Genomic DNA, 16466 nt, shown 5'->3' with positions numbered 1-16466 from the left:
TTGTGTGCTTTCTTGCAGAAAATTGAAGGTTTTGTGCTAACATTACCTACGATTTTGAACTTTTCATAATCCCTTCCGCTTTGTCTGATACCCCAGTTCCAGCTGAAGAAAAACAGCCCTATGCTTGGAATCCAAGCTTGATTTAACATAGACAAAAACTAATCAAAATAAGATAGAAGACAAAGATGGAAGAAAACAAACAGGACAAAAAAGTGTCTAAATTTGAGGAGTAGGAAGAAGTTAAAAAATTAATAATTCTCAGTCCAGATTTGAGTTGTACAACGACGGTGAAGAGGGAAACTAATCGTATGTAGCATATTGTAGGTATCCTAAACTGGCAGGTCCATGTATTGCGACATGTGGTCTTTAATCATGCAAGATTGTTATGTAAACATTTCCAATCATCAGAATGAAAGTGACGTACGTTATTTTTTGCTCTCTCAAGTTCAGCCCGTTGACTAGCATAAGTTTACCAGGCGGATCTGCCACGTCCAACATGGCCGACGCGCTGACGTATTGCAGTGACCCACGAGATGATTTTTAAAAAAAAAATTTAAAAAGCCAAAAAAACCCTATATCTATGTCTATGGTTTCCTCTGCCACTGTTTACTACAGCGGTCAAGCTCGACATTGGCGTGCCTCATTTCCCCTCACTCGCTTCTGTTTTAATGAGGCATTCCATTCACAATCACACTTGCCATTTCGTATTTGCTACTTGAGTTTTCCTACGTCGGTCGTTTTTTTTCTCTCACCCGAAACAGCTATTCACGTCCTTTTTTTTTGGGGGGGGGGGGGTAGATTTTATTTTGAAGGTCAAATGACAAGACTTCCTGTACTGTTTGTAACGTTCTCGTGTCACTTGACGTGTGGGTGACGGCTGGCGAGAGTTCGTTTGATTCTTTTTATGAGGCTAGAAAACGCAGGCGGTGCCTACACGATTTGTACTGTTATTTTCTTCCAATTTGTTTGAATATTTTAGCCAACAAACTACATAACGTTAGGCGAGGCTCTACTTTGAGATTATATTCTTGATATGACTGCAAGGCCTGGGGAAGAAATGAACACCGCCCAACTGAGTTGAGCTGGTGTTTAATGCGAAGACCTCGCATCAATTCAAGTAAGGACGACTTAACTTTGTATTTTATTTTTTTAAATCATAATGAATTGGCCAACTTTATTTTGTATTTATGCATTTATTTTTCGCAAACTGAGCCAACATTTAGGCCTTACGCGATGCATAATTGATGTTTTGTAATGGTAAATGTTGGTGTATTACGTTGTTCGTCGGTTATGTTTTAAAGCTGTAAAATTGGCTTTAAAAAAAAAAAAAAAAGTTTTGGGGTGTGTGTCCATTAAATGACGTTTGCCTGCTCCTCTTCCTCCCCGTCCTCGTCTTCCTCCCCCTCCTCGGTCTCACGCCTCCAAGCGGAGGAGCCTGCAGCCTGTTGTCGTTGTTCTACCCGCTTTTTTTTTTATATATATAAATGGAGCCTTCACGTTTTGTTGTTGTTGTAACTTTCAAGTCTTTCCCCTTGCAGCAGGAAGGGAGATCCAGGGATAAGTGAGCTGGGGGAAGTTATGGGAATATCCGAGTGACTTGTCCTCGGGGCAAGTGAGGAGGAGGAGGAAGAAGAGGAAGAGGAGGGTGGTCTCTTTCCCACACGGAGCTGAGGTCAATGCGGCTGGCTGGAGCGGTCCCCTTCCCTGCAGCGGGAGCCATGAGCGGCAGCGGCTCCGCCAACTTTCTGCTGGTGCCCATCCCCGAATACCCACTGCTGGACTGCGTGCCCAACAAGACGGTGAAGATCGTGGTGCTGGGAGCCAGCAGCGTCGGGAAAACTGGTGAGTGACCATTTGAATCCTCGCACGGGCATGAATTCCTCTTGGAATGATTACACTTGGTTTCATTGCGGATTCCCAACTCGTTTCCCCCCCTCATTTAAATGAATGGAAATGCAACGAATCGGTTCCAGCTACCACCCAAAAAAAACAAAAAAAACCCAGATTATTTTACTTCAATTTTTCTGTACAAGATAAAAAATGGCGGTTAACATTTACTCTCCACGCAACCTGCAAACACGGAAAACGCAGGCACAAAACACGACTGTAGCGAATGTGCATTAGCGCCACCACGCGGTATTGTTTTTCCTGCCAAGAAACCAATGTGTATTGATGGTGGCCGGATGTTGCGAAGTTTGCTGCTGCCTGCAGACATATAGCGGTGGGCGTCTGCAGCGCGCTCGTGACTGGATTTTGCAAAAAAATACAAAAAGAAATGGGCCTTTTTTTTCCAGTTTTCTTCTCACATTTTTGTTTTTGTTTTTCGCTTCAAGATTTTTGGGGGGGTTCAAATAAATGTTTCATTTTTCTCCACGGATTTTCGCGGTCGGGTCCCGATCCCCTCGCGAAAAGCGAAGGGTCCGCTGTATATTGTTTTCGTAAAAGTTATTTCTAAACCATAACAACCCACAATAATGGTAACGGCGGGCTGCAAATCAACCCCCCCGGCCCGTTGTTTGGACACCGCTGTACATACAACGAGCGTTTTATTGCCACTTTTCCTCTTTTCGTCATTCCCCAGTCGGGACTTTGGACCTGTTTGTTGGAGACTCTTCCCAAAAATGGTGAAAAGGAAATTCCGGCCGAGATAACAACAAACGATGTCACGTAGGTCAGTGGGATTTGTTTTCGAAAAGCTCACTCTACTCCCTTTTTTTTTTTCAGCTCTCATCGTCAGGTTTCTCACGAAACGCTTTATCGGAGACTACGAAGCCAACACTGGTAAATCCCTCCACGTTTCGCTTCTTTTTATTATTTTTTTTAACTCTCTTCCGCGAAAACGATTGACCCCGCCCCTCTGCCGCTCGTTCGCCAGGGGCGCTCTACTCCAGAAAGGTCACCCTGGACGGCGAGGAGGTGTCGCTTCAGATCCAGGACACGCCCTGCGTGGCTCTGCAGGTACGCGGCGCGCGAACACATTCACTGCCATTGACGGCTTTATAAGTCAAATATCCATGTTAAGTGGGAAGGCTGTCAGTGATTAACGAGCGACGCTTTGACCAGATAAGCGCCGCGCCAGTGTCTGTTTTTAGACTTTTATCTCGTAAGCGACGGGGATGTGACGTTAGCTTCCGGCTGGCCATCAGTTTAGAGGAGCGCGACGTGACAAACGCGTCGGGGTTTGTTTACAAAGTCGTCCCCTGGGAGATGCTGGCGTCCTACGGGCGGGGAAGATAATGAGGGCTCAGGAAGCCCCTCTTGGTGGCACCAATGGTGGGCGCCGTGTAACTTTGTGGCCCTGTACGGGATGTGTTTGTGTGCAGGATGAAGCCGAGGGCCTCTACTGCCAGGAGCAGATCAACAGGTCAGCGCACGTCTGCATCCCTGCGCCGTTATCTTTGTGCGATCTCCATTTTTAAATGTATTTTTTTTTAACACGCTTTCAACCGGCAGGTCCATATACTGGGCCGACGGCTACGTGCTGGTCTTCTCCATCACGGACCACAGCAGCTATCGCACCATCCAGCCTCTGTACCAACACGTCAGACGCATCCACCCGTCAGGAAACATTCCTGTCATATTGGTCAGCGGGGGAAGTATCGATGGTTTCCATCAAGGCCGATCAGACGGAACGTAATCCCACTAATCCGAGCCGCCGTTGTAATCTGCCTGCAGATCGGCAACAAGAGCGACCTGCTTCGAGCCCGACAAGTGCCGGCGGACGAAGGCGAGACGTTAGCGTCCTCGCTAGGTGGGACCCGCTGCTCGTTAACTTTATTTGGCAACGCCATTCATCCGTTCCAGCCTTCTCAACCCCCCCCCCCCCCCCCCAAAAAAAGTCGAATTCTACTAATGTGTGTTAAAATAGAATTAAAAAGAGTGAAACAGTTTTTACGACACTGCATCAATGGAATGGCCATTGTGCTGCTCCTTTTGGTGTGCCTGCCTTGGCCACATGAGGGCAGTATAAGAGACACTGTTCATTGACACGTCTCAACTCTTCTGTCAGTTCAGCAGTACTAATATTAGTCATTCAACGCAGAGGATTAAGAATGTATGATTACGAGTACTTTTATATTGTCGGTCTACATGTGTTGCTGAGTGTTTGTGTTTTAAAAAAAATAATTAAAAAAAAAAAAGGGAAAAAAGCGCTTGTGTTGAATTCTGCCTTTCCCCACAGGAGGCGTTTACTTCGAGGCCTCGGCCAGGGAGAACCACGAGGGCGTCCACGCCGCCTTCCTCCAACTTTGCCACGAGGTGGGGCTCCCTTATCGGACAATGTTGAATTTGTGGGCTGCCCGGGGGGGTCACGTGATCTCCGTTGGTGCAGGTGTTCCGGGCGTTGGGGGGCGGCAACGGAGAGAAACGGCGAGGAGGCCTCCACCTGGCCCGGCCCAAATCACCCAACATGCAGGAGCTGAAGAGGAGGTTCAGGCAGGTCCTCTCCTCCAAAGTCAAATCGGCCACCGCTCTCTGATGGGCCCGGGAGAAGCCAGACCGTCACGGAGGCCAGGAATTAAATGAACTCTTGTATTATTTTTATTTCTTTTTTTTTTTTTTTTTTTTTTTAGACAGATGGATAAATGTTGAAGTGAACTTTCCAGAAGCCGCGGCCTCCTCACGCTGCGGTTTTGGACGAAGCTGTGAGTCGGGACGAGAACTTCACTTAAAATATTCACTTTCACTGTCATTTTTTGTCCCCCCCCCCCCCCCCCTTTTGTCTTATCTGAAACAAATGAAGCTCAAAAAAAAAAAATATCCCAAAACCGTGACCCTGAATATGGAAAAAACTTGGAAGAAGAAGACGAGGATTGCGTCTGATCAAAAATAGAAGCCACCCTGAAAATATCCTGAGCCGAGGCTAAAGCGGAAAGTTTCGCGTAACAAAACAAGCGACAGCGACGAGTCTGGAATGAAGCCGCTATTCCACTTTTTCGGGGCCGCGCGTTGCTTGAACGGACCCATCCAACGAAAACATGTTGGCGTCGTCCGCCGTCGGCTCGTCTCGCTCCCGAGTGCCGACGCAATTGAACGTTTCCATCGGAACTCACTCGCCAATCAAACAAACAAACTGCTTTTACTGATATAAATAAAACAGTTTGAAAAAAGAGGAAGAAGTAAGAATATAATGTGTGTGTGCGTGCAAAGCTGCTGTTCTCATGACCTCCTAACATACACCCAAATTCCCATTTTTGTTTTTCTCTCATTTGGAATGCGCGTTCTCTTTCGCAGAGTGTCCTCTTGTTAACCCTTCACCGCACCCGCTCGTGCACGTGACCCTCAACTCGGGACCTTTTATCCACTTTGACCCCGTAAGGAGGAGGGGGGGGGGGGGCTCAGATAATGTCTAACGTTAAAAATCCGAGGATGCCCAATTGATTAATGCGGAAAAAGAGGTGTGTGTGTGTGTGTGTGGATGCGCAGTTAGCATTTATTTGAGTGCAGCTAATGTGACTTTTATGAGGTGGCATTTCGGAACGGAGCACTCCTGAAATGTTCCCTTTTTGGGCCGAGGCATTAAGCGCCCGCGATGAAAAGAAGGAAACCGTGTGTTTATCAGAACATTGGAGGAAGAGAGGTCACCGTCATACCCGCTTCTCAAAGTTTTTTGACACCTTCAAGAAATACAATTCTTAGCTCTCCAATTACCACAATCTTGACCGAGGCTTAGGTTTTCGTCAAACACTTGAACATTGACACTGTGCTTAAGTATAGGAGGGGGGGGGGGATGTACTTAAATGATTCAATTAAACAGTACATATTGTACGTAGAATGTACGGACATGTACATACAAACTTGACATTGTACCTAAATAAAAGTAAAAAAAAATTTATTTTTGGAAAACCAATTATTTTTTGAGAAAACAGACAAATTATAAAAGAAACAAAAACTGAGTATTGGGTGGGGGGGGGGGAAGTCAATTTTATGATACAAAACTCCCTAAATCTTATGAGATGGAAGTAATTATTTTTCTTTTTATCTCGTTTATTTTGGAAAAACAGCAATTTCCCCCCCCAAGAAATATTGTAGTATTTATAAAAAAAAATAAAAAATAAAAAAAAGTTACTTTATGGCACAAGTTAAAATTATATTTCTTTCAGTGGAAAAAAAAGTTATATTTTTAGGGGAAACTATTTGTATTTAAAAAAAAAACCATCAAAATCTTACAAGAATTTGGATGGCTTTTGGCCTGTTTTACTGCCGCTTCCCCAGTCGCCTCATCGTATCATTAAGGGCTATATATATATATATATATATATATGGGGGGGGGGGGGGGGAGACAACAACTTGATTTGGCTATATGCATGGCATTTTCGACTATGTTGCTAGGTACACTAAGAAGAAAAAAAAAAAAGAAAAGAAAAGAACAGCCCAATAGAAGACCAAAACGATCAATCTGCTTCTCCTGTTGTGGGAAAACTTTCATCAAGAAGCACAGTGTGGCCGACGAAAACCAGCTGTGTGTGCGTAGTGAAGAGGCTAACCAGAGCCGACTGTGGATGATTGGCAGGTGTGAGATTCCTGGTGAGGGGGGGGGGGGGGGGGTACTTACTTATGTTGCGACAATTTTTTTGCCTCTGCCAGCGGGTAACGCGTTTCCGCCCCTTTCGCACGATACCACCACGCGGTCTGGGATTTGGAGTTTGACCTGAAGGGGGCAGTGTGCAGTTTTTTTGTTGGAAAAGTGTGTGTGTGGGGGATGGGGGGCGTGGACGGTAACGTTGGTTTTGGATTGCATTCATTAGCAATGATGTCGCAGAGGTTCATCGGGTTCACTTTGAATTTCACTAAAAGTAGTGATTAGGGAGTAGGGAATTGAGCAAATAAACTGAGTGTGCTTTGCTTGAGTACAAATACTGAAATAAAAAAATAATAATTAAAAGTGTCCAAGACGAATCAACAGTTATTGAAGTTTCCTGTCACTCCCCTGCTTGAGTCCGGAGCATCCGGAGCATCCGGGTAGTCGCCTATCCGTGGCGCGGTAGTCGAAGCGCGGCAGCACCAAGACGCCGGCGTCGCCTTCGCCCTTGGACACCCGCTCGTCCTCGGCCGCCATGATGTTCTTCACCAGACACGCGATGGCCGCGTCGATGTTGGTGTTGTCCTGGTGACGACGGAAAGCGCTAAACTGGCATTTTCCCAATTGTCCGTCCCCTCATCCTCCCGTTTACAGTGGATATAAAAAGTCAACACACCCCTGTTCCAATGGCAGATTTTGTGATATGAAAACTTGAGACCAAGATATGTCATTGTAAAACTTCCCCCCCCCCCCCCCACCATTAAAGTGACCTCTACCTTGTCCAACTCAATTGGAATTTTCAAGAGGTGATGTAAAAAAATAAAGTGAATATAGTTTCACAAGTGTGCACACTCTCTTATAACTGAGGGTTTGGCTGTGTTCAGAATTAACATCACATTTTGCAAGCTTTTGAAAATATTTCGTGGTGATTTCCCCTTTCAAAGTAAGAAAACAATTAAAAAAGTATTAGATAATCGAGAGAATTGATCAGTCAAATGGAAAATTATTTTGGAATTCGTGACATCCCCAGCGCAGGACATCCAGTCTTACCTTGGCCGACGTTTCAAACCAGTCCACAAAGCCGTAATCCCTGGAGAAGTTCTCCAGTTTGGGGAGTTTGGGGCACAAACCGAGGTGCCGCTGGTCACACTTGTTGGCCAACAGGACGGCGGGAACTGGTCTCCCGTTGCTCAGGGCGACCTAACAACAAGAAAAACAACACGAGGGAAAATCCCCACCGGTTTTCCTCGTTGTGGTTTCACCTTGGAGTCCAGGTCTCCTTTCCACTTGAGGATGGCCTGGAAGGTGGAGATCCGGGTCATGTCGAAGACGACCAGAGCGCCGACGGCCTCTTTGTAGTAAACGCGGGTCATGTTGCCGTATCTCTCCTGTCCTTTGTGTGGGACAAAGTAAGACGATGTTTGCAATGAGATCCAGGGAAGAATTAAATCCCCAAAAAGATGATGGGGAACATCTCGCAGGCTCTTTGCAAAGCGGTCGCGCGTGACAGTCAGTGCGAGTCATTTGCATAAAAGGGGGACATTGCTTCAAATCCAATGGGAACGATCAAAGTGCGTCTTTGTTTGCAAGCATTTGTTCTGCTTTTGTTCACAATAAGCATCCCCATTAGTGTTGTATGTTCCAAAAAATGTATTGACTTCACAAACACAAAAACATTTCTGAGCAATTTCTAGTCCCCTGTACGCAAGTACGTATTTGTATTTCATGACTTTCTAACACTAGGAATCAGGGAAATAATAACTAAAATACACAGAGACATATATCTTGAGTAAAATGCGTCTTTTGTTGTGCGTGGATAGACAAGCCTCTATGGTGGAAGCTAACGCCCTGCACATGATGCCAATCTAGCGGCATCTAAAAAAAACAACAACCGTGTGACAATGTTGAGTTGCAACATGCGCCGTCAGGGCCGGACGCGCGAGAGGTAACCGAAGTGACCCCATCGACTTATGAACGGGGGGGGGGGAATGATCACTCAACGCACCGGCTACGTCCCACAGCTGCAGACGCACCACCGTGGCGTGGTCCCAGTGGAGCACTTTCAGAGCAAAGTCCACGCCGATGGTGGCCCGGTAATGCTGGGAGAACACCCGGTGGACGTAGCGCTTGATGATGGAGGTCTTGCCCACGCCCAGGTCGCCGATGACCAGCACTTTGAGGAGGCGCTGCTGCTGCTGCTGCTGTGGCGGCGGCTGCATGATGATGCTTCGAAATCACGTCGCATGCGAAGGGGGACAGGTCACTTCAGCGTCAGTTGAAAAGCAAATACAGTGATGCCTGGACTTACAAGTGTCCCAAGCCACGGGTTGTTGTAGTTACAAATTGGTTGAAAAATCTAAGCGAATGGCTATTCCGGAAAAACGTAGATTAACACTTGATTGACACGCTTCAAAGGACCTCTCTAATGCGGTGAAGATTAACAGTAATTCCCGTAGTTCTGGATTTACAAACAAATAGACTTGGTAGTCATTTCAGGCTTCTGTTTTCTGATGTCATACTGTCTATGATTTTCTTCCAGATTTGGCCCGCCCACATTTTGGTTAGGTCAGTCAAGTGCAGGAGGTGAGGATATTTACTCATTGAACTAGGTGTGTGTTCTGGGTGTAATTTTTGCTTTTGGGGGGGGGGAGACAATGAGTGAAAATAGTGAAACATTAGAATAGGTTTGTTTTTATAAAACATATTTTTTTTCCATCTATCGTTGAAATGCCTCGTTGAAGACAGCCACATATATTCCACATGAGGTCTAAATGCTTGCAGATTAATTTCCACATATGTAAACGGGGATCCGTCACTTCAATGTTGTATTTATTGCTTCACAAAGATGTTTGAAAAGCGTTCTGATAGATGACGTGACACGGGCGTTTGCTTTTAAAGTATTTTATTTTTTTTGTACGGTCGAGCTGCTGTGTTTGTACCATTTTTAAACAATGACACCGTAATAGTGATATATATATTTTGAAGCATATGAAATTAGCGATTTAGAGAGTGCAAAGGTATAATAGCAATATAAGGTATCATACCAAATTGAAAAAAAGCAATGTTTGAAAACTCAAGTAAGATGACTTTTATTTTATTTTATTTTTCTGAAAAGTTGTCATTTTGGATGTGTGGGGGATTTGATCTGACAGCGACGATGTATAAAATATGACTAAACACTGCCACTTTATAGTATAGTGCATTGCTTTTTCCATCATGGTTATGCACTTCTGCCACTGACGTCACAGCAAGACATGTGTAGGCGTGTTGATTTTGGCGATGAAAAAGGGCCATTCCAAGTGCAATTAGTTATTTGCCAATTGCTCCAAAACGGCTTGATATGATTGGGAATGACTGCCAGCTTCAATTTCTTGAGGAAAAAACAATATAAAACCAACTTGTTAGTGCCCATTTAGACTCCATAGTTCCTTTCACGGTAGGCAACTGGAAAACTGCATGACAGTGGAAAGCAGTAAACTACCAGGAATATATGGGGAAAAAAAGTCAACTTCTTCAATTAGCACGAATAGCATAACACGCACACCATTGTTGTTGTGACTTTCGGCTTGTCCCAATGTACAATGGACATTTTATGAAATTGGTTTCTCTCTTTACGTTCTCTGATGTTTTCATAAAAAGCAGTGCTATTTGATGAACTTACTTTTATGGTGAGTCTTGGAGGAAAAGGTGGCACATCTCTGTTGAGAGTTCCAAAAAAGAAGAAGTTGCTCAAGCGCTGTGCACCAAGTGAAAGAGGGACAAAATGGAGATGTAATTTTATTATCTATTTAGCCTGCGGTTTGTGTGCACGTCCTCTGCCACGGCCACGCCCCCTGTTAGTTGCAGTCTATGACGTCATATCGTCAGTTATTGTTCCCTCACAACTCCATTTCCCAGCAGCGTGTTTACTTCCGGGTCCGCGCAGTAGCTCTGTGCGCACATGTAGACGGCATCGTTGTTGTTGTTGTTTTGCGTTTTAAATCTTAATTGTGAAGCACTCACAAAGGCTCTGTGATAATTGTGGAGTGGGAATATATATATATATATATATATATATATATATGCGCTTTTTTGTTGTTGTAATACATATGGCCGGTATAGCAAGAAAAACACGAGAGTAAGATGAAGAATAAAATAATCAAAAAATATTATGTATAGTAAGGCTTTGAAAAGAAAAACAGCAGAGGCTTTTTAAAAACTTGTTTTAAATGACCAGACTTTAAAAAAGACAAGTTTGTAAGTTTTTTTGTTTGTTTTTTTACACGCATTCGAAGACAGACCCATTTGTGGCCACGAGGTGGCGCTAGCACACGCTGTAAGCGGTAGGGCGATTTTGATTTCCTTCCATGACTTTCGGGGTCGCATATTGGCGGGAAATGTTTGTCACATGCCCGGAAGTGGTGGCGCTTTTGAAATGCTGTCATTGCGCAGGGGAAGGTCGTTGAAATGAACTTTTGTTTTAAGAGCAAACGCTGCTTATTGTGTGTCTCAATGTGTGCAACGTGTGAACAAATGTGCTGTTTGGGCTTCGGTTTGCTGCCATTTGCGCTGTCAGGCCTCCAGGTAAATGGAGGCAGGTGTGCGGACTGCCATTAATTGATTGCAGGCAGGTGCGCTGAATGGTAACAAGATGGCGAGCGACTGCCCTGCTTGTCCTCAGCTAAGCGAGCGCCATAGTTTGATTTGCAAATGTTTGTTATTTGTACATGTTTTCCACAGTAATATTGTGTTTGTTGGATTTTTTCCCCCCACTCAAAGAACAGAAGAGCATTTAAGGAATTGGAGGGATTGGCTTGGTTGAGCCCACAAGGTAACAATTCACTTTCTTTTGGTTTATTATAATTGTCTTTAAGGCAATTGTTGTAAATGATGTGATCGTGAGCTTAAATGGAAATGTTTATTGAATTTAAAGTGTTTTCATGCGTACTTATATTGGTGAATGTTGCAAATGTTTAGCCTTCTGGTGGTATGTTTTTCCTCCAGGGTTTTTGTAATTTTCCTTTGAACTCATGGTTTGCTCTCCCGGTTGAAACATTTATTTAGTTTTTCATGGTGTTCTTCTACGCCAATCTGTCGTATACATTGTGCTTCCCCCCCCCCCCCCCCCCCCCCCCCAAATCTTAGCATTTGTAAAAAAATTGAATATTGTACATTTCCCTTAGTTCGAATTTACTGTTAATGTAGTTTATTTATTTATTTTTAATCTGTGGCAATTTTTAGTTATGGGTTTATGTAATTTTGGGGGGTGGTTTACAAAGTTTTAAATTTTTGTTTTTCTCTGCCCCCCTATTGTATAGTATCTTTTTTAAAAATTACTATTTGTCAAGTTTTTTTATTTCTTACAAATGTACTGTTTAGTTGAATATCCATCCATTTTTCCACCGCTTATCCGGGTCGGGGGGGCAGTAGCTTTAGCAGGGACGCCCAAGACTTCCCTCTCCCCAGCCACTTCATCCAGCTCTTCAGGGGGGATGCCGAGGCTTTCCCAAGCCAGCCGAGAGACATAGTCTCTCCAGCGTGTCCTGGGTCGTCCCCGGGGTCTCCTCCCGGTGGGACACGCCCGGAACACCTCACCCGGGAGGCATCCGAATCAGACACCCCAGCCACCTCATCTGGCTTCTCGATAGGGAGGAGCAGCGGCTCTACTGCGAGATCCCCCCCGCATGACCGAGCTTCTCACCCTATCTCTAAGGGAGAGCCCGGACACCCTGCGGAGGAAAAACTCATCTCGGCCGCTCGTATCCGGGATCTTGTTCTTTCGGTCACGACCCACAGCTCGTGAGGGTAGGAACGTAGATCGACTGGTAAATTGAGAGCTTGGCCTTTCGGCCTAGCTCCTCCTTTACCACAACAGACTGATACAAAGTCCGCATCACTGCAGATGCTGCACCGATCCGCCTGTCGATCTCTCGTTCCATTCTTCCCTCACTTGTGAACAAGACCCCAAGATGCTTGAACTCCTCCACTTGGTGGAGGATCTCATCCCCGACCTGGAGAGGGCACGCCACCCTTTTCTCACTGAGGACCACTGTCTCAGATTTGGACGTGCTGATTCTCATCCCAGCCGCTTCACATTTGGCTGCGAACTGCTCCAGTGAGAGTCGGAGGTCACGGCTTGATGAAGCCAACAGAACCACATCATCTGCAAAAAGCAGAGATGCAATACTGAGGCCACCAAACCGGACCCCCTCTACACCTCTGGTGCGCCTAGAATTCTGTCCATAAAAGTTATGAATAGAATCTGTGGCAAAGGGCAGCCTTGGCGGAGTCCAACTCTCACCGGGAACGAGTCCGACTTGCTGTCGGATATGCGGACCAAACTCTGACTCCGGTCGTATAGGGACCGAGCAGCCCGTATCAGGGGGTTCGGTACCCAATACTCCCGAGGCACCCTGCGCAGGACCCCCCTCCCCGAGGGACACGGTCGAACGCCTTCTCCAAGTCCACAAAACACATGTAGACTGGTTGGGCGAACTCCCATGCACCCTCGAGGACCCTGCCGAGGGTGTAGAGCTGGTCCACTGTTCCACGGCAAGGACAAAAACCACACTGCTCCTCCTGAATTGATATTCGACTTCCCGACGAACCCTCCTCTCCAGCACCCCTGAATAGACCTTACCAGGGAGGCTGAGGAGTGTGATCCCACTGTAGTTGGAACACACCCTCCGGTCCCCCTTCTTAAAAAGGGGGACCACCACCCCAGTCTGCCAATCCAGAGGCACTGTCCCCGATGTCCACGTGACGTTGCAGAGGTGTGTCAACCAGGACAGCCCCACAACATCCAGAGCCTTGAGGAACTCCGGCTTCAGCGACCACCAAAGCTGCATTCCGCTTGGCCAGCCGGTACTCATCAGCTGCCTCAGGAGTCCCACCGGCCAAAAAAGCCAGATAGGACTCCTTCAGCTTGACGGCATCCCTCACCGTTGGTGTCCACCAACGGGTATGGGGATTGCCGCCACGACAGGCACGGAAAGTGTTGGCAGAGCTAATCGTTGGACATGGTTTGGTTTGTGGTCTTTGCGGAGGAAGGAAGGTTGAGATGGTCTGCAGGTTGTTTGGCTCGTCTCGGTCCAGGGTAGCTTTGTTTTGAGTTGTGAACAGTGCAGCCTTTGAATGAGAGATTCATATCGGTCAATAAAATGTTTCAGGGTGATGAGGACACAACAGGTATGCAGTTTCAAGATAAACATCTTGTTCCTTGAGGTGAGTGTGCAATTAATGTGCATTAACATCTATGAAACCACATGTTAAGGTGCCTTTATTATTTTTTGACAGCGGTCCAGAACAAAAGTGGAAATATTGTGCTGCTTAAAGAGCCAAGCACCAACTTTTCAAGGAGAGTATATCTAAGTGTTACTCTTAGTGTTTGTGTTCACTTCCTCACAAACTCACTGGGTGTGCATGGACTAACACTGAGGATTTTTTTTTTTGTGCACTGAAATGTAAATCATGTCAAGGCAACAATGCTGAAACATAGTGATCAGTAAAATGTACTTATGAAAAATATGTTTGTGTTTTGGAGGGAATGGTGAAAGTTGTTCTAAATGTGCTTTGATGACTTGAATTAAAATTATAAAAAGGTTAGAAAGTAGGACTATATGCCCAAACATACACAATGTTGGAGTAAGCCTGAAATACAGTACAAGAAATCCCCCCTCCTCATTTAGGAATGACATGACAAGTGACATAACTGCAGTGTGTGTGTGTGTGTGTGTGTAGAAGTAGAGCAGGGTAATAAGTACTAATGCACAAACAAATCAATGTGACCAGCACGTTTGTGTGCAGGTATTGTAGGCTGGAAGAGCTGCATGATGGAAATGTTGACCAAAGGTAACAAAATACAGAGCAATTAAGTGGCATAATTTGTATTTTTGTTTCCATTGTTGCAGGGAGGAGCCAGATGGGACAAGGAAAAAGAGACAATACATCGAATCAAGCATCACACGAGTTGTCTGTGCATAATCTGTCTGAGGAGCATGTAACTGTTGAACAGGAGGGGGCAGAGTTGCACGCTTTGTTTGCCTTGGTTGACTGTAGCTAGGGAAGGTGATTGGTGGTAGGTCTGGTTGAAATGAAGCTAGGGATGGAAAGTGTTGGGAGAGCTGATGGTTGGACAGGGTTTGGTTTGTGGTCATTGCGAAGGAATGAAGGTTGAGATGGTCTGCAGGTTGTTGTTTGTTTGACTTGTCTGCATCCAGAACAGCTTGTTGTTTTGAGGATGGCAATTTGAAAGCGGGAGGGTACAGTGAAGGAGGTGTCCATATTGAGCAATATTTATTATTTTTGTTTTTCCCCAGTTGTGTCCCAGAGTGTTGGTTTGTTTTTGCAGGGCAGCAGTGAAGTTGGTTGAGCTGAGAAGCAAAGAACCATTGGGAATGACTGCCAGATTTAATATCTTGAGGAAAATCTGCGGTAAGTAATTAGTGTGTATACACACACACACACACACAATGTGACTTGGCAAACTACTAAGTATTTTTTATTTTATTTTTTGCAGGGTGGAATGTGCACTGGATGGGACTAAACGCAGAGCAAGGGTAACCAACAAAGTAGACACTCCAATCAATATTCAAGTGACAAAACTATATTATTGAATTTGTTTTTAACAAGGAGCAGGATTGGACATGCTGGAGGAGACTCTAGTTTCTTTGTCTTTGCAGGCTGGTGGAGGAGACATTTGGGACAGGAGGCAGCAAGGAGAACCAGAGCGGGGTAAGAAGTACTAGGGTCCCAAAAAAGACTTGATCAAGAGTAATGGTGTGTTTGTTTTGTGGCGTGGGAGAGTTGTTCTGATAAAAGGAAAGGCTGGCCAAAGGTAACAAAATAAGTGGCACAAGTTGTTTTTGCAGGGCCCAGAAGTGGCTGGATGGGATGAGGAAAAGGAACAATTCCATACCAAGAATAAAGCGGCACACAGATGAGTTGTTAGTTCATAATCTATTTGCAGGGCGGATGTAAAAAAGTAAACAGGAGGGGGTAGAGTACGGAGCTTTGTGCTTTGCCTTGGTTGATTTTTGCTTTGGAAGATAGCTTGGTGGTCAGTGTGATTGTAATGAAGGCAGCCATGGAAAGTGTTGGTAGAGCTGACATGGTTGGACATGGTTTGGTTGGTGTTCTTTGTGAAGGAAGGAAGGTTGAGATGGCCTGCAGGTTGTTTGGCTCATTTGGGTCCAGAGCAGCTTTTCGTTGTGAATTGATGCAGACGGTGACTGCTTTGAATGAAGTATCAATCATATTGATCAACATAAGTAAAAAATCTTTTTTTTAATTTGTTTTTTTTTTTCATTCCCAGGAAGAAGACGAACTAATGTACAGAAATGGCATGCAGGTGAAGAGGAACAGTTACTTTTCCTGTTTAAGGTTTGTGCAATTAATGGGGATTAACATATGACATGTTGAGTCTTTTATTTTTTATACATGTCTTAAATTGTCCATTTGATGTTTGTATGCTTGGGGGCTTTGGAGGGATCTGCACTACTTGGAATAAAAAAAAAAAAAAATTTTTGAATTTGGAGTACATGTACACAACTTACAGGCTGAAAGATGGTAAGGCATGCATTTTTATGAAATGAAAATGCACCCCCTCCCCCCCCCCAAGCTGAAAGATAGGTCTTTTTAAAAATGTATGCCTCAAAGTAGGTATGGCAAGACTCAAGCAACATACAGGTGGCTTTGAAAATAAGACTATGAAAATTAGGGACTTTTTTTTCAACTGGTTTATAAAGGTGTGCATGTATAGGAATAGTTAAAGTCCAGTTGAGTAAGATATTTAGTTTGAAATTCATTTTCGTATTGGAAGCATGCTGGTTTTTCTTTGTGTACTTCAGTGTAAGCTAGTTTGTTGTCAGTAGTTATTTTTTGTGGGCTGTTATCTTTTGTCATCCAGTTAAGTTAATTGGGTGCTTTGGCACACTATCCTCGATGGCCAATGAAGAATGGGATTTGC

The 16466-nt window shown here is 44.8% G+C and overlaps 2 protein-coding genes and 1 long non-coding RNA gene across 7 annotated transcripts; 2 read left to right on the top strand and 1 right to left on the bottom strand.

Annotated features, from left to right (window-relative positions):
- Positions 1-856: 856 nt before the first annotated feature.
- On the top strand, positions 857-5110 carry rasl11a (RAS-like, family 11, member A). Of its 3 annotated transcripts, none has more exons than XM_061764444.1 (9): positions 857-1117; positions 1539-1842; positions 2725-2781; positions 2876-2958; positions 3324-3364; positions 3454-3592; positions 3676-3751; positions 4181-4257; positions 4331-5110. In XM_061764444.1, the coding sequence occupies exons 2-9, from the start codon at positions 1677-1679 to the stop codon at positions 4475-4477; spliced, it is 786 nt and encodes a 261-aa protein (XP_061620428.1). In that variant the 5' UTR covers positions 857-1117; positions 1539-1676; the 3' UTR covers positions 4478-5110. The 3 variants fall into 3 exon arrangements, with proteins under 3 accessions (XP_061620428.1, XP_061620430.1, XP_061620429.1); XM_061764446.1 differs by having other exon boundaries at positions 861-1117; positions 3454-3583; XM_061764445.1 differs by lacking the exon at positions 857-1117 and having other exon boundaries at positions 1243-1842.
- A 1266-nt stretch (positions 5111-6376) lies between these two features.
- zgc:162171 (uncharacterized protein LOC565931 homolog) lies at positions 6377-10338 on the bottom strand. Of its 3 annotated transcripts, none has more exons than XM_061764448.1 (5): positions 10182-10338; positions 8526-8746; positions 7783-7913; positions 7571-7720; positions 6377-7124 (listed from the first exon to the last, which is right to left on the bottom strand). In XM_061764448.1, the coding sequence occupies exons 2-5, from the start codon at positions 8737-8739 to the stop codon at positions 6969-6971; spliced, it is 651 nt and encodes a 216-aa protein (XP_061620432.1). In that variant the 5' UTR covers positions 8740-8746; positions 10182-10338; the 3' UTR covers positions 6377-6968. The 3 variants fall into 3 exon arrangements, with proteins under 3 accessions (XP_061620432.1, XP_061620431.1, XP_061620433.1); XM_061764447.1 differs by having other exon boundaries at positions 6377-7105; XM_061764449.1 differs by lacking the exon at positions 6377-7124 and adding an exon at positions 7279-7455.
- Positions 10339-10963: 625 nt separating this feature from the next.
- LOC133472479 (uncharacterized) lies at positions 10964-13922 on the top strand. The gene is made up of 3 exons (XR_009786734.1): positions 10964-11330; positions 13669-13723; positions 13796-13922. It is a non-coding gene; the product is annotated as an uncharacterized LOC133472479 (long non-coding RNA).
- The last annotated feature ends 2544 nt before the right edge of the window (positions 13923-16466 follow it).

The sequence above is a fragment of the Phyllopteryx taeniolatus genome, chromosome 23 (genome assembly GCF_024500385.1).
Source record: "Phyllopteryx taeniolatus isolate TA_2022b chromosome 23, UOR_Ptae_1.2, whole genome shotgun sequence".
Taxonomy (NCBI): Eukaryota; Metazoa; Chordata; class Actinopteri; order Syngnathiformes; family Syngnathidae; genus Phyllopteryx; species Phyllopteryx taeniolatus.
The sequence above is the reverse complement of the archived record's forward strand: the minus strand, read 5'-3'. Positions and strand labels throughout refer to the sequence as shown.

Bases quoted from the DNA above. Each gene is read 5' to 3' on its own strand.
- zgc:162171 (XM_061764447.1), bottom strand. From the start codon at position 8,739: ATGCAGCCGCCGCCACAGCAGCAGCAGCAGCAGCGCCTCCTCAAAGTG. The intron at 7,914-8,525 runs GTGCGTTGAGTG...TCCCACACAAAG, and splicing joins GCAGCTGTGGGACGTAGCCG to GACAGGAGAGATACGGCAAC. The intron at 7,106-7,570 runs GTAAGACTGGAT...CGTCGTCACCAG, and splicing joins GGTTTGAAACGTCGGCCAAG to GACAACACCAACATCGACGC.
- rasl11a (XM_061764444.1), top strand. From the start codon at position 1,677: ATGCGGCTGGCTGGAGCGGTCCCCTTCCCTGCAGCGGGAGCCATGAGC. The intron at 1,843-2,724 runs GTGAGTGACCAT...TTTTTTTTTCAG, and splicing joins CAGCAGCGTCGGGAAAACTG to CTCTCATCGTCAGGTTTCTC. The intron at 3,365-3,453 runs GTCAGCGCACGT...TTCAACCGGCAG, and splicing joins TGCCAGGAGCAGATCAACAG to GTCCATATACTGGGCCGACG.